The sequence below is a fragment of the Botryllus schlosseri genome, chromosome 2 (assembly GCF_051294905.1).
Source record: "Botryllus schlosseri isolate E-star chromosome 2, Bs_hap1, whole genome shotgun sequence".
Lineage (NCBI taxonomy): Eukaryota > Metazoa > Chordata > Ascidiacea > Stolidobranchia > Styelidae > Botryllus > Botryllus schlosseri.
The window spans coordinates 5499127-5514543 of NC_137237.1; the positions used below are offsets into that span (position 1 = coordinate 5499127).

General features: G+C 40.7%; 1 protein-coding gene across 3 annotated transcripts; it reads left to right on the forward strand.

Moving 5' to 3' along the window:
• The first annotated feature begins 3406 nt into the window (after positions 1-3406).
• On the forward strand, positions 3407-11682 carry LOC145433152 (uncharacterized). 3 transcript variants are annotated; one of them, XM_080310105.1, is made up of 10 exons: positions 3409-3954; positions 4841-4909; positions 5087-5134; positions 5587-5655; positions 5837-5887; positions 6428-6500; positions 6564-6605; positions 6736-6873; positions 9963-10088; positions 11212-11682. In XM_080310105.1, the coding sequence occupies exons 1-10, from the start codon at positions 3939-3941 to the stop codon at positions 11453-11455; spliced, it is 876 nt and encodes a 291-aa protein (XP_080166231.1). In that variant the 5' UTR covers positions 3409-3938; the 3' UTR covers positions 11456-11682. The 3 variants fall into 3 exon arrangements, with proteins under 3 accessions (XP_080166230.1, XP_080166231.1, XP_080166232.1); XM_080310106.1 differs by having other exon boundaries at positions 3411-4909; positions 11212-11289; positions 11359-11682; XM_080310104.1 differs by having other exon boundaries at positions 3407-4909.
• Positions 11683-15417: the final 3735 nt, after the last annotated feature.

A 15417-nucleotide genomic window follows, 5' to 3' on the forward strand; every position in this document is an offset into this window, starting at 1 on the left:
GACGCTTTGGTCTTCTTGCGTTTCCGAACCGCTGCATCAGTTGGATGGGTTTCACGACCAAATACTTGGCAGAAAGAACACACAGCGGAATCAACGACGCCTCTGGCATCACGGCTTGCAACGCGTATGCCGAATCGCTCAACGTAGGCCTTCATATATGGATACTTGCGTTCAGGAAGCATGTTCAACAAGGTAAAATAAGGAATGGCAAGTGCAAGGAGCTGCTCACGGCCTAGGAAGCGCCCCACGGCCTGCCGTACGGCAGATTAATATATCGCACTTTTCGAGGCCTAATATATCTCATTGCGATATATTAAGGCAATTGCGATATATTAAATCGGCCTGTACATATCAGCTATACCCTATTTCATGTACCGTTTGGTGAGTCACCGTAGTTCGCCTAAACGCGCGAAGCGCGACAAATTGAGATAATTCATGTTTGAATCGGTCAATATGGTCGGGAATTGCACATATATTGCTATCAGTTTTTTATCCTCTTTCTGCTCGCGTAATCAGATTTACCGGTAGAGCTGAGTGTGGTGTGCTGGAAAATGTAGGACCCATAAATAATAATTAAACATGTTCGGGCGGAATCGTTGTTATATTGACTCCGTTACATGATGCTATTTTGTGACCTCCTATATCTGCTATGTCAGAAGATATGGAAGTCGTCAAAACGTACCAAACTAAAAGACGCACATGATTTCAAATTGGTATTTCTGTACTGGCAAATAATTTTTTCCTTGCGGGATGGCATTTGTCCTGTAGGGTTAAGGTCGCCAGGACAGGAACATTCGACGCCAGCCATTGAGGCGCCTATGGACAATTAAACATATATGTATTTATATATCGAAGTTTTCGGTCAGCACCCGGGCATTCCTTTTCAGCCAAGGCCTTCTCGCTGCTGATCGTTCTGGCACACTTCTCGGAGTCGCATGATACATTGTCTCTAACTTCATATGTCTTGGTGCGCCGTGGCGCAGTAATGGCCGACGCCGAAGTCTCCCATTTCCAAAATCAAGCGTATTTTTTTTGTTGGGTGACGGGTACCCCAAAATCAAGATATATGACAGTATGAAATCGCGCGCAGCGCGAAAAATATCTGAATAAGTTGCATGAATTTCTAAAAGATTACTCTATAATTATTGCTAATTCACGCAATAATTTTGGGCCCCCACCCCCAATTGGGGAGTTTGGGATGCGGTAGTTACGGTCCCGACTCCAATATAGCCGTTTTAACGCGCCATCGCCCCCATATCGCCCCCTTCGTCCATTTTCGCCCCCCTATCGCCCCCTTTGTTATTTTCGCCCCCCTCGACCGCGAAATCGCCCCCTGGGGAGCGATATCGCCCACGTTGGCAACCACTGTAGTAGACGATCAACACGGTCATAATCGGAAATATTTGGGTGTAGGAATTGTATGCAGTGTACGCAGTTTCTATAGATAACTAGTTATCTATAGTTTGTTCTGGTTTTTTAATTCATGAGATTAACACTAACTTTATGCGCTGCGATCAACTGGTTTCCTTAATCCTTGTTTGATAAATCCTGGCGAACACGCTGATCGACTTTATTGCTAATCCAACTTTATTATATCCACCCTTAGTGTATATCCCCCCGTGTACCACCCATGATAAACAGGTGAGAATATACACTTATCACACACGAAGCCCGAACCTACCTAAGACTTATACCGCGGTGTAAAGCGAATACAACACATAAATTCGAATTATGCATGTAGGTAAGAAGATATGAAGCTATGCACTAGACACGTGGGATTTATGACCAAGATATTATTTCGATTTAGGTCCTGTTCTCATGCACCACCCCTTTCGGCCCTTTGGGTGTGAATTCGCACTCTTCTCGGAAAACCAGTTTCCGTGTCTACTTTCCGTCGAGTTTAATGTTTGTTTTCACGTCATATGCAGAATAAGCCGTCTTCACGTGCATTTGTTGGCCGTGTTAATTAAATGTATCTCACTGGACATTCTAACATTTTCGCACCTATCGCCCCCCAGTTGCCCCCTTTGGTATTTTGATCCCCTTGTTTCTCAAATTCGCCCACTAGGGTATGAGACACTCAAATCGATCCGTATCCAAGACACCATAGCAATACTCAGTGTTGGCGAATTCAACAAAATCACTATCTTGACCCAGTTAAAATATAATTTTCGGTGGTCTAGCCTGAATGTACGTCAAATCAGAAAGGACCTCAAATTTAAACGACAGTGATATAATCAAGCGATCTATTTACATGGGGTGCCAAATATTTCAAGTAAAAAGTTTGTTGCATGAAAAAGCAACTGAAAATTGCAAAAGGTTTCATGAAAAATCGAAAAAAGCTGAAAAAAGTTTCATGAAAAATCGAAAAAGTTACACGAAAAAAAACGGCTAAAAGTTGCTAAAAGTTGCGGCATAAGATTCCTTCAAACAACACACTGCATAACTTGTGAGTATTTGAGAAGTGGCCGGAAGCTGTAAAAAAATTTGCAAAAACTTGCCGTAGTCATATATAATGTGTCAAGTCAAATGACTTGGTCGAGTCATGCGCAATGACTCAAGTACAAGTCGAGTTAATACACAAATTGACTCGAGCTGAGACGAGTTGAGTCAACGAAAAACGATGACTCCAGTCATAACAACCCTGGTATATAGAGGCTTAGTTCAGCTCAGTTCAGCTTAAGAATATTTGCCTGGTCAAAACATCACAATTTGCCATACAATGAAGAGATACAAAGGAGTCGAAATTTCTGGGCATAGACATTCAATTGATCATCCACTTCGGCCTACAGATATTTATAAAATAGCAACATGCAGATAACAGACACGCACACGCACAATCGTACCGTGGTGGATACCTGTGTCCTATTTTCCGTCCTTTTCAACCAATTATTACTTGTTACCGATCTTGTGTCGCTCTTCCTTGGTACCTTAGTTGCAGGCCTAGTTGTGAATGTTGTGATGTATATTGTAGTGCTCTTTTCAGTTAGTAAAAGCCTTAGATACTGTATGTAATAATGGTCATCACACGCAGATTGAATGATGAAAATCGAAAATAGAGTAAAACGGACAATCCATGAAAATGAAGTGGCGTGCCATTGAAGGTGCGAAAATAATTTAGATTTTAGCTTTTAATTTTAGCTTAAATTAAAATTAAATAAAGCGGATGCTCGGCGATACCAAAATACATTTTTCAGTACAAATATCAGTATAGCGTATAGCTACTTGTCGTGTTGGCATTGACGTGGGTATAACACAGTCGTTTACAGTCGTTTATAATCAACGCAAACATAAAACACTCAATATTCCGCACATGAAACCGAAGCGTTGCGAAACATCTATCTCAAGGAAAGCGGTGGCGGACGAATGTGAAAGAACCTTCAAAGCTGAAACGAAACTAATCACCATTATGTGGAAACACAGAGAAAAGCAAATATACGTCAACAGTACCCAGAGAATGTATCCAGGTGGCGCGAAGTCCGAAACATGTCTTTCAGCCAGTAAGCAATTTAAATTATGCCGACTACAATCAGTGGAAGCCCGTATAGTCATGATAGATGATTGTAAACGAGCCAGGAAAGTATCGTAACTGCCTCATCCCAAAGGGGCGAGTGAACCTGTTTGAGCTGTAGGCCCAAGTTCTAAAGAAATAATTTGAGCAGAATTCACATATTGAAATTGCGGAACTATCATATTCATTTAATGATCATTTTGGAATTCTACTGACTAACCAATGGCTCCCAACGTTTTTGTGTGCTACCCTTATCGCAGAACTTAACCGCTCTCTCAATATTATGGGCTTAAAGATTTGTTAATGGTTCAATATCAGTCGTGTAACGGAGATAAAACAGGATGTGACGTACCACTTATAGTGAAAGGCTTGAATCGATCGGATTTCGAAAACATCTACACATATATTTATATAACACTTTCTCAGCATGGCGGATCAGACAGGTATGTATGCAAGATTACCTTTTATTATTAAATTCTTTTGTGACATAACTTGTGTTGAGATACCTGTGTGAGTAAAGTTTACGAACTGCGATACACGAAAGAAAAATAGTGAATACGGAAAACAGAATAATTTACCGACTGACGGCGGCGAAATTGCGGGTAGTTTCTTTCCGAAATGAAAATCAAACACCGTGATGTAGGGTCTACGTCGCTTAGAATTTCACAAATGAAAGGGTTGCAAACCAATCCAAACGCCATATTCCACTGGACACAATCCGAAACCCAAACGTTTATGTCGTTTGACTTCAGAAACATTTTGAAGTAGTTTAAAAGGAGCAGAAGTATTCCAAACCCATTTTCACCAAAAATAGACGTAATTCGTTACTGGTCATCTCCGGTGGGAAGTTAATACTTCAAAAATATAAAGGTTTCGCCGAATATTTCTTACGGGACGAGGTAATGAAATAATACTACGTTTTCACTCTGACATTACAAAGACGACCGGTGATAGTCAATAAAATGGCTACGCAGCACACACACACACACACACACACACACACACACACACACACACACACACACACACACACACACACACACACACACACACACACACACACACACACACACACACAGGCCACAGGCCACAGGCCACAGGCCACAGGCCACAGGCCAGGCCATCATGAAATCCATTTTGTGGTAGTAAGCTCGTGTTGTAACGCTAACTCTAGAATATCACTGGGTGAAAAGTGACATCATGTTTTGCGTCATTTTCATGTCTAAATTGTAGGATATGGGGATGTCCTTCGAAAGTCTATACCACGCATGTCAGTCTTACTCGGATATTTTTGTAATCGCACCACCTCATTCGTTATATATCATGCAGGTGACATGGAAAAGATAACAACCGGGTCTTATACTACGTACACCACGAAAAACACACGGGAAAGTGTAGGTAATTAAGGAGAAATGATGACTACATACATCCCAGCTGTTCCAGAACCTTTAGTGTCAATGTTCTGTCGAGCCCGTGGTCTCATATAGGACCATTTGCACACACAGGATCATTCAACTCACGAATAGAAGTATCTCCGTGGCCCATTGTAATTATTATTATTTATTTATGCAACAGACACCAGCGATACCGTGACGAATGCAACAAAAAGCTCATTTCATTCACGTAAGTGATATATTTTAGCATTAACGAGTAATTGTTCAGTAGTTTCGTACTTTTATCATACCATACACTAACAAATATGAATATGAGATACAGCGGAGTCGAGTCATGTTCAGTAATTACGTACATTTATGATAGCATACATTAAAAGATTCGAAGTCGTCAAAGATGGCTATTGGCTACAAAGTACACACACACACACACACACACACACACACACACACACACACACACACACACACACACACACACACACACACACACACACACAGGACACAGACCAAGGCCATCATGAAATCCATGTTGTGGTAGTATAAGCTCGTGTTGTAACGCTAACCTTGGAATATAACTGGACTGGACTGGACATCATGTTTTTCGTGAATTTATACCGCGCATGTCAGTCTTACTCGGATATTTTTGTAACCGCACCACCTCATCTGTGATGCATCATGCAGGTGACATGGAAAAGATTACAACTGGGTCTTATACAACGTACACCACGGAAAACACACGGGAAAGTGTAGGTAATTAAGGAGAAATGAGGAGTATATACAATGCATCCTTTGGCTGTTCCGGAACATTTAGTGTCAATATCCTGCCGAGACCGTGGCCTCACTTAGGACCATTTTCACACACGGGATAATTCAACTCACAAACAGTAGTCTCTCCGTGACTCATTGCACTTATTGTTCTTTACTTATACAGCAGACACCGGTGATACAGTGACGAATGCGACTAAAAGCTCATATCATTCACGTAAGTGATATATTTTAGCATTAACGAGTAATTGTTCAGTAGTTTCGTACTTTTATCATACCATACACATACACTAACAAATATGAATATGAGATACAGCGAAGTCGTCAGATGCCTTACTGCGGTTGCAATCATGTACCGGGGCCTACCGGTTATCCTTCCACTAGAGATTCTGTGTGAATATCCCTCTAAAAGGCACCTCGAAGGCGGAGTTGTCGATAACTTAAATTACACGACACATAAACTACTTATTTCGCCCCATGGTGTGAATCGTTTTATTCGGCACCGCAGTCCAGAATGTAAATGTTCCCACTTCGATTTCCGCAGCCCTGTCTCTTTCAAGATTATTGTGATGTGATGGTGAAATAACTACAGTACGGTTCGATAAAAATAACATAGTTTCGTAACGTACCTTACGTTAACGAATATAACGGAGCCTACCGTAAATTAGTACTGTGCTATTCGTCCAAATTCAAGCGCAACCTTATCGTACCTGCCTATAATACCAGGTACTTTGGTAACACTGTCCTTTCATTGCAGCGGCGGTCATTGTGGTTCCTGTGATATTTATGATACTGGTGCTGGGCTTATTGGTGGCCTGCTGGTATCACAGGTAATATTTATACGTTGGCAGTCATTGTATGATATAGTGTGATATATAGGAACTATTTTACAGGCGCAAAACTCACAAACGACCTACAGATCGTTCAAGTTCAGGGTACGGATATAGGCCTACAAATACAATTATACATGAACTTATACCTTCAAATCCTAAACGAGCATGACGCAATAAGAGTTGTAGATCAATAGATTTCTTATGTATCTCTACACTTCCTTACTTGCTGCAGCAAGGTTGACGTACGCGGCGGCGACTGCAAGTCTCAAAATAACGATGAATGTACTTGTACGACGTATGAAGCAACTGAGGGTTCGGAGACATATGATAATAGTCCAACCATCACATCATCTGACGTTCCCGAATACGAGTAAGTTTGATTGATTCATTCATTCAGACTCATTTATACGATGCGTTTCTCCAGAACATCCCAATCTGCATGCCTATTCTGTTATTCCGTCAAGAGCAGTGGTTCCCAAACTTTTTCGGTGTGAGGGCCAAATTTAGAATTTCTGAGTACGGTCGGGGCCGCACGAATACTGCGGCTATGAAACGGACCCAAACAGTCATCATGGCTATTTCGGAGTAGTTTTATTGCCCTGGCGAGATTTCAAAACTGTACACTGTTTACCGCTACTTATATGCTGCATTGGGTGTCCGTTGAGTGATTCAGCTTTTCTCGCCTAAACGCGCGAAGCGCGAGAAATTTCTTTAGTTTCATGGCTGAATCGGTCAATATGATCGGGAATTGCATGTATTGCTATCAATTTTCATCCTGTCTCTGTTCACGTAATCTGATTTACCGGTAGAGCTGAGTGAGGTGTGTTTGAAAAGGTATAGGCCCCCTCAATAGTAATTAAACATCTCCGGGGGTATACCCGTTGGCATACCCGTTGGCAGGAACGTTACAGCACTTCGTCATGACCCCGGGCTCCCATAGGGTGATAAACTGACCCCGCATCACGTTGTTCGCTTTTGCCACGAAATTAAAGTTGTACTGTTTAGTGAGACAGCGCGACGCGCGAATATTTCGATTATTCATGACAAAATCGGCGAATTAGATCGGGAATTGCCTGGTTGTCCTCTTTGCCCACGTAATCAGATTTACCGGTAGAGCTGAGTGAGAGGTGTCTTTGAAACTGCAGACCCCGTGAAATTAAACATCTTCGGGCGGGCGGACCCCTAGGTATGACTTCTTTACATGATGTTATTTCATGACCTCCTGTCTTCTATATCAAAAAATATAGAATTGCCCAAACCTACTAAACTGAAAGATCACACGATTTCAGATTGGTATTTCTTCACTGGCATATAATTTTCTTTCCTGCGGGATGGTATTTGTCTTGTGAGCTTCAGATTGCCAAGACAAGAACATTCGGCCCCAGTCATTTAGGCGTCTACATGGACAATTAAACCTATTTGTATTTTGTATATGTAACGAAGTTTTTGGTATTTCGAAGTTTTTGATCAGCATTAAAGCAGTCCTTTACGGCCAAGGCTTTCTCGCTGCCGATCGTTCTGACACACTTCTTGGAGTCACATGTTACATGACCTAAAACTTTATATGTCTTGGTGCGATGTGGTGCGGTCATGGCCAACGCTGATATGCCCATTTCTATAAATCTTGCGTACTTTTTCTTGGGGAAGAGTACCCAATAATCAAGATATGTGGCGAATTGAAATCGTGCATAGCGCGAAAAATTTTTGAAAAAGTTGCATAAATTTTCAAAAATTACTCTATAATTTATGCTAATTCACGATATAATTTAATGCCTCCTTCGAGCTCGGCCCCCTTCAATTGGGGGGTTTGGGGTGCGGCAGTTACGGCCCTGACTATATAGGACTACCAATTATGCTGCTTTTAGCCGGCTAAGCAGTATGCATCTCGGCGTATTCAACCGTGAGTCACGTGTTGCACATCTAGTTATCATAGGGTTACCATACGTTTTCTTTTAAGATGATTTGTCCTCTTTTTAAACTTTTTATAAAGTGTCCTCGGAGGACGCCCAAATGTCTTCTTTTTTGAGATTTTGTCTTCTTTTTTGAGGATTTTGGTTACATATAGGGCCAAACTCGACTGATATACATTAAGTCAGCACTGCAGGAACGCTACGGCGGCTATTTCGGGAGCTGGACCGGAAAGTTGACCTTTTTTTCAGTTAACCACCTGTTAATGTGAAAGAAAAACTGTATTTTCCGGGAGTTGAGCCTCTTTTTCTTTTTTAGTCAAGCGACCACGAAGTGGAAAAAACTTACCTTTTTGGGGGGATTTTCCTCCGGTTTTGAAAGTTATCAATACCTATTCATATCTATAGCTACTGCTCGTTCAACTGGAAAGTTAGGGCACATTGCATTGAAACAGCAGTGACGTAACGTTAGCAGTCTATACTCACAACTTTCGTGCAATTCTATAATTAAAAACTACAGAGGTCAAGCCAAGCAAGAGTATTTTATAAATATAAATTTTATTTTTTGTTATAAATCGATTTCTTAATATATTTTGGGGGCCGCAAGAAGGCTATCTGGGGGCCGCGCTTGGGAATCACTGGTCAAGAGAGAATAAATTGCCAATGTAATTACTGGGCAACCTGTGGCTCGCGAGTTGCATGCTTCTCGTCGCTTGGTTTCATGCGGCTCTTCAATCTAATTTGTATTTTTTCAACTTTCATAACTAACATCATCTTAAACTTTCGCAAACCCATTGATATATAAATGAGGGTTTATAAGCAGTAAATGGAACAGGCTTGAATCATTTTCAGTTGATCGACGTCAATGTATCGTACATTCGATAGTATGGATTATCCCTGATCTCGAGACAGCATACGTGTCTGGTAGGGTGGCATTTAAATCAAATAGCGTTTTAGAAAAGCGTTTTAAAAAAAGTGCCGTTTTAAAAAAAAACATATCTCTTTCAAAAGTTGTATAATTATGCCATAATCGTGTAAATACTTTCGTAAAAACACGTAGTATGAGCCTATACGGACGATTTGCACCAGATGTAGTCTACGTATACGATGTGGAATGGTTGGAATCCACGAAATCGTCGTCGGTTCAAGAGTTATAGCACGGAGATATAGATCAATGGTACGGAATGGATGTTTTGATGATGATGACCTCCAACCGTAAAAATGTTACATATCGATGCAGTCGTAGTTAATGATATTTTTGGTCCGTTTAGGACAGAACCCGGAAGCCTTTTTCGTCAAAGGATCCATATCTAACACATATTTTCAATTGTTAATGTCAATTCGGTATGACGTCACAATTAAGATTCGTGACGTAATGGTTTAACAAATTAGACAACAATAAAACATGTTTTAAATAAGAGCCATTTTTTAAACATGTTTGTTTTCAATTGATTTTTGTTTAAAATACAACCCTAATGTCTGATAGAGGTAGGGTTGCATTCAAAACAGAGTTGTAGATTAAAAAATTTCCACACTTTCTTACCTGCTGCAGCGAGGTACCCGGCGACGATTGTGAGTATCAGAACAACCATGAATGTACGGGGTATAAAGCAACTGAGGATACGGAGACATATAATGATAATCCAACAATCACATCAGCTGACGTTCGCGAATACGAGTAAGTTTGATTCAGTTATTCATTCAGACTCATTTATGCAATGCGTTTCTCCTGTACATCCCAATCTGCATGTCCATTCTGGTATTCAGTTAAGAGTGAAGAAACTACTTATCTAATTACTGGCCAGCCCGTGGCTCGCGAGTTGCATGCTTCACATCGCCTGGTCATCATGTTTTAAATAAGAGCCATGTTTTAAGCATGTTTCCTTTACATTGATTTTTGTTTTAAATGTAACCCTAGTGTCTGGTATAGGCAATGGAACCATGTTTGTATTTGGACAGAAACAAAGATTTCATACCAAGGGATTCGAATTAATTCCTGTTATTCCAACCTATAATGACAATAGGGCAGTGGTCCTTAAGCAGTGTTCCATAGAACACTAGGGTTTTTTTGAGGCAGCATCATGGGCTCATGAGGTCAGAATATACACTCTAACTCATACATGTGATCTGTGATGATATGTCCGTCTTGGCCCTCAATGGTTGCAGGAAATTACACCTGCAATCAGTATTAGGATTGTCACCGTTATGGTGGTACATCGTTAGTAGCCTATCTATAGCGGCGTACGCAGGAGAGGATGGGGATTGAAATCGCAAGCCATCTTTCTGAACAGGCTATTGCATACCTTCAATATTTGCAAGCTCATTTCTAAATATACAATTCGTATCATGCTGTCGCGTTTCGACCGATCAATACGATGACACTTTTCACGGTGAAACCATGCATCTCCAAACTGCTATCTATGGAAGGTAGAAGCAGAATTCACAACGATTTGCTATAAATATTCATTATAATGTTTTCGTTTTGTATGAAAATTTTATATTTGAATGGATTTGTTCTTTTAACGCTCTGCTAATGCACACTTCATTTTGTGCACCAGTCATAGTAATGTATTGGATGTGTATGGTAGAATATTGTGTTTGTTACATTTCGGAAATATGGGGTTTCCCGAAGGTTTGCAGGTTATCGCACGGGCTAATCGGGTTATTAAAGGCCAAGAACTACTGTACTAATAATTATGACTGAGCCATAAATACCCAAAAAGATGGGTACTCTATTGGGGATATGTCTATCGTCCTTTACGGTGCGAGTTTAACAAATCCTAAACAGGAATTGTTTCCAGAAATATAGCAGTTCCCGGAGAAGGGTCTTCGGTAGGAAACGAACAAGGGAACGGTGGCGGGAGAAACACGGAGATCGGGTATCCATATCAGTCGGCCTTTCTCATTTGCCGAAATGACCATGCCGTGCTGATCAGTTTGTATTCTAGAAATCAAGATCCAACATCCACCTATGAAGAATACGAAAGTCCAGAACATGCGGTATATATGGGCATGGATAACTCTGTCTACACCAATTGTCACTGACTGCAGTTGTGGACATGATTCAATTACTTTTATACATTTGTTCCTGACATTACATGTATTTTGAACAGGGTAAATTATGTAGCCTACGCATGGAGGATGTGATATTCTAGCAATCGGGCAGTGATCGGAACAGCACTTTTATGAATGATATAACGAGTTCTACTTTCCACGGATGCAACCCCAATATAGGTTGTGGGCTCGAGTCCGCGTGGGGTCGACTCCGGAAATACCAGTGGTCTATTTATAAGGTCCTCGTCGCTGATCCGCGTTTGGGGTGTCTTACGCAAAGACTAAAACGAAGGTGAATTGTGTTAAGTCGGCAATTAACTGGGTCAGAAATAGTAATAAAAGCTTATCGGCCTTGTCCGAAAGGAGCAATATGTGGTCGAAACACCACGAATACCAAATCAGCAGCAACATACAGCACATGCATAAACAATATTACTTGTGAAAAAGTATAGTATTCACTATCCGCTTCGGACTCTCAGGTTACAAATAATATTCATCCCTGATGAATTTATTATCATATGGGATGTATATAATACACGGCCGGCTGACCGCATATCGCATCTACGACTGCAGTATATTCAATGCTAGGAAAATATATTTGGTTTACTACTTTTTTCAGCGTATTGTGATGTTCGTCTAGTTAACCCAAATTATTTGCAGACCTGCGACAACGCCCGAGTTGAGGGAACCCACGAGACAATAATTAAAATAGAGCGAATAAATAAATTTAATAATTAGTATAGTTACGAGGAAGAGGAAGGAAGTCGATAATTCAATAGAAGAAATATTGAAATGAATTGATAAAACAATATAAACAACAAACTTCAATATTTTGAATCGATATCAAAATCAGAATGGGTTGGGACATAAGTGGCCAGCACGCCGATCGCTTCAATTGCTCGTCTGGTTTCCAAATGAATTTTCTGCAATATTTGTATCAACTAAAAGAATTGGTCAATTAAGTTGCAAACTAGTCGGCTAAATAATAAGTTTTATTATAATGCAGCAGCATATAACATCATGGGTACACTATGTAGAAATACTGTTCAATCCATAGTAGAAATTGCTGCAATGGCTCTTTGTGAGGTCCAAGTTAGCCACAAAAACATTATTAATTGAATGAAATTGTGAACGGGTCAGCCAAATACATAATAACAGTTCTATAGTGCATTTCCAAGTAAGATTGCTGCTCCTTATGTATTTGTTGCTATGGGAAAATGCTAGAACAGTCATAGGTTGATAACATGCAGGGTCCGCCCCTTCTAGTGCCTTAAAAGTGCACTGCAACGTAATCTCAGATTTACACTCACGAAATCATCGCATTCACAAATGTAGGCTACTTACAGATAGAATTATTGCCATACATTTTAAAAGGAATCATAAACTATAACTTGCTATGCAAGTGTAACAAGACGGTGCATCGCAACTTGTCCTCGTGTAAGTAACGTATCGATCGTGAGTCATTCAAGAAAAATCAATAGTTCATCAAGGGTGGCCAGCCCGTGGCCCACGAGATAATTTCCGAAATTTGCTATAATATAAATTAATAAATTATCCATGTCCTTTATTGTGAATTTGCAAGGCCAACCAAAAAATTTGATTAGCTTGACCGTGAAATATGGGTTGTTGATGACTTAAATATCAGTTCCAACGCACTGGCGTAGCCAGGGGCCAGCCACATCTTTCGTAGATCTTCGTATATGACCAGACCATAAAGTAGATCATTTCGTGGTAGATTTAATTGACTTGGTATTTTTCTTCCACTTCGCGCGATTTATTGCCACTCAATTTCTTGCTTTTTTGAGTCTGACTATACTCGCAATTAGGAGGGAATGTGTCGTCCTACATCCGACTTCCTTTCTGCACTTGCAGAAATATGGTCGGCGATGAAACCTTTGCACAAAGTGATACGCCGAAATCTTCGATATTTATATGTCTAAGCGCCCAATAATCCTGTCCTTGCTAAATGAGCCCAGCGGCATACAGAGGCGGCCCGAAAAATATGCAAGAGAAATTAGTGTCGACCGAACTCATTCATTAACTTTGAAAAATTTTCACGTTTCGCGCGGTTAGGTCATGCTGTGTGCACTATGTACACTGACTTTCGATGACATAATTGTTATCGATTTTGATGCCTAATAGTGATATAAGTCGTTTTTCACCGCTACGTAATCCGGTTTGCTCCCATCGAACGACTAAAGAATACTTATCAACATTCAACATTCAAGTGGCCCGCGCAATGATACGCTAATCTCATGTGGTCCTTTGGGCGATGAGGTTGGCCGCCGCTGGATCAGAATCAAGCAGGAGTTGCCTACCCATGGCATACAGTCTAACAACTAAATTTTCATTTTTCCTGATATTGACATATTTGACGGCTACATCCGCTCGTCGCTCGGATTTTACAAACGATCCATTAGATATCGAAAGAGGGATATACCAAGTCGATACCATTTGTATATCTGGTCATTATCGAATTTTCGGGAATGAAAAGGCAGATTAATAGGCAAGACAAAAACCGAGCCAACCACATGTGCCAACGAATACATTCAAACTTTCCGCAAGTGACACCGCTGCTTCGTTTCGGAAGACTGCGTTGAACTTTGGAAAACTCGCTATTCACAATCGGACAAGTCGCTGCAATATTGGGGATATTTTCGAACCGTTCACCACGGAGCAGACTTCGATGGACTGTCGAAAAGTATCGATCGAGCTTACCTATTCAAATGTTGAATAACAGATTCAGCAAATTGATTAACGCGCCTGCAAGAAGTGAGTGCCAGACATTATCAATAATTGACCTGTCACAAATACAGACTCTGGAGAAGAGTCCTCGTGAATAGCCTACGTGTTGAAGGAAGAAGAGAATATCGCTCCCACCATGATGAACTTGCTGATTGATGCGCTGATGTTTTCACGCGTTGTGGAATTTGTTCTCGATATGCAATCAAACGTTTGAGTTCAAATTTTGGCATGTAATGCCTGCCCAGTGCCCACCCCCTAGCTGGATATTACAAATATTACTTTAATATGGCGGACAGAACCACGTGGGTTGTAATCGCGAAACAAACATAATTAACAACATCAACAATGTGTTTGACAGTATACGTTGCGGGAACACTTAGTTGGAGATCTGACATTGAGAACCGACTGGACGAGAGATAACGCCAATTCTCACATTTATGGAGTCAGTATAACCCCCTGCCGCCTTCCTGTTAGTTTGCACAATAAATCGTTCTGCGCACTGTTTCATTCGCGTTTCATTCGAATATGCAAACAATGTCGTGCGAGAAAGTGTAAGCAAACCAATACATGTACTTAGATGAAGACTTGGATGCGCAATGCGCATGCACATTGTACATTGTGCAATCATGTACCCGACCGAAACGTAATGGTACAGTGACTAAGGGATTTTGATGAAGCTAGAATTTTGCAGCATATATGAGATAACAAAGTTAACTAAGTATGCTTCAGAACCGACTATAGATTAGATACCGCTCTGGACAGCAGATAGATATAAAAAGGCGCTGGTTTGACCGGCATTACGTATATAATGATTATATTCACTTGACAATTGGTCAGTCAGATGTACCGACATCGATGTTGAGAATTCGATTAGCGGGACAGCCAATATCTCACAATATCGGACGATATTTTAAAACGACGGTAGCCTATAGTTTGGGGCTAACATTGTTTGTTCACGATGGTAACAATAATAAACCAATCGACGGAACAGTATTTTTCATCGCTGTTGGCATTGACTAGATATGTGAGAAACTTGATTTGTTTTTTTGCGTTACCTATTTTTGTCATTTACATTCGACATGCCCGCATTCGAATTTACAGCAAAGCTACGATGTAAATGCGATTCTCACAATGTTTTGATGGTATATAATAAACAAGTTTATACGATGGAATCGACATCTCGACCATCGTAAAAGAATCGTGGCAGC

What these genes read in the sequence shown, in the direction of transcription:
- LOC145433152 (XM_080310104.1), top strand. Translation starts at nt 4,780, where the DNA reads ATGTCAGTCTTACTCGGATATTTTTGTAATCGCACCACCTCATTCGTT. An exon ending in AAACACACGGGAAAGTGTAG is followed by an intron (nt 4,910 to 5,086) that starts GTAATTAAGGAG and finishes TTTATGCAACAG; the next exon opens with ACACCAGCGATACCGTGACG. An exon ending in ACAGATCGTTCAAGTTCAGG is followed by an intron (nt 6,606 to 6,735) that starts GTACGGATATAG and finishes TACTTGCTGCAG; the next exon opens with CAAGGTTGACGTACGCGGCG.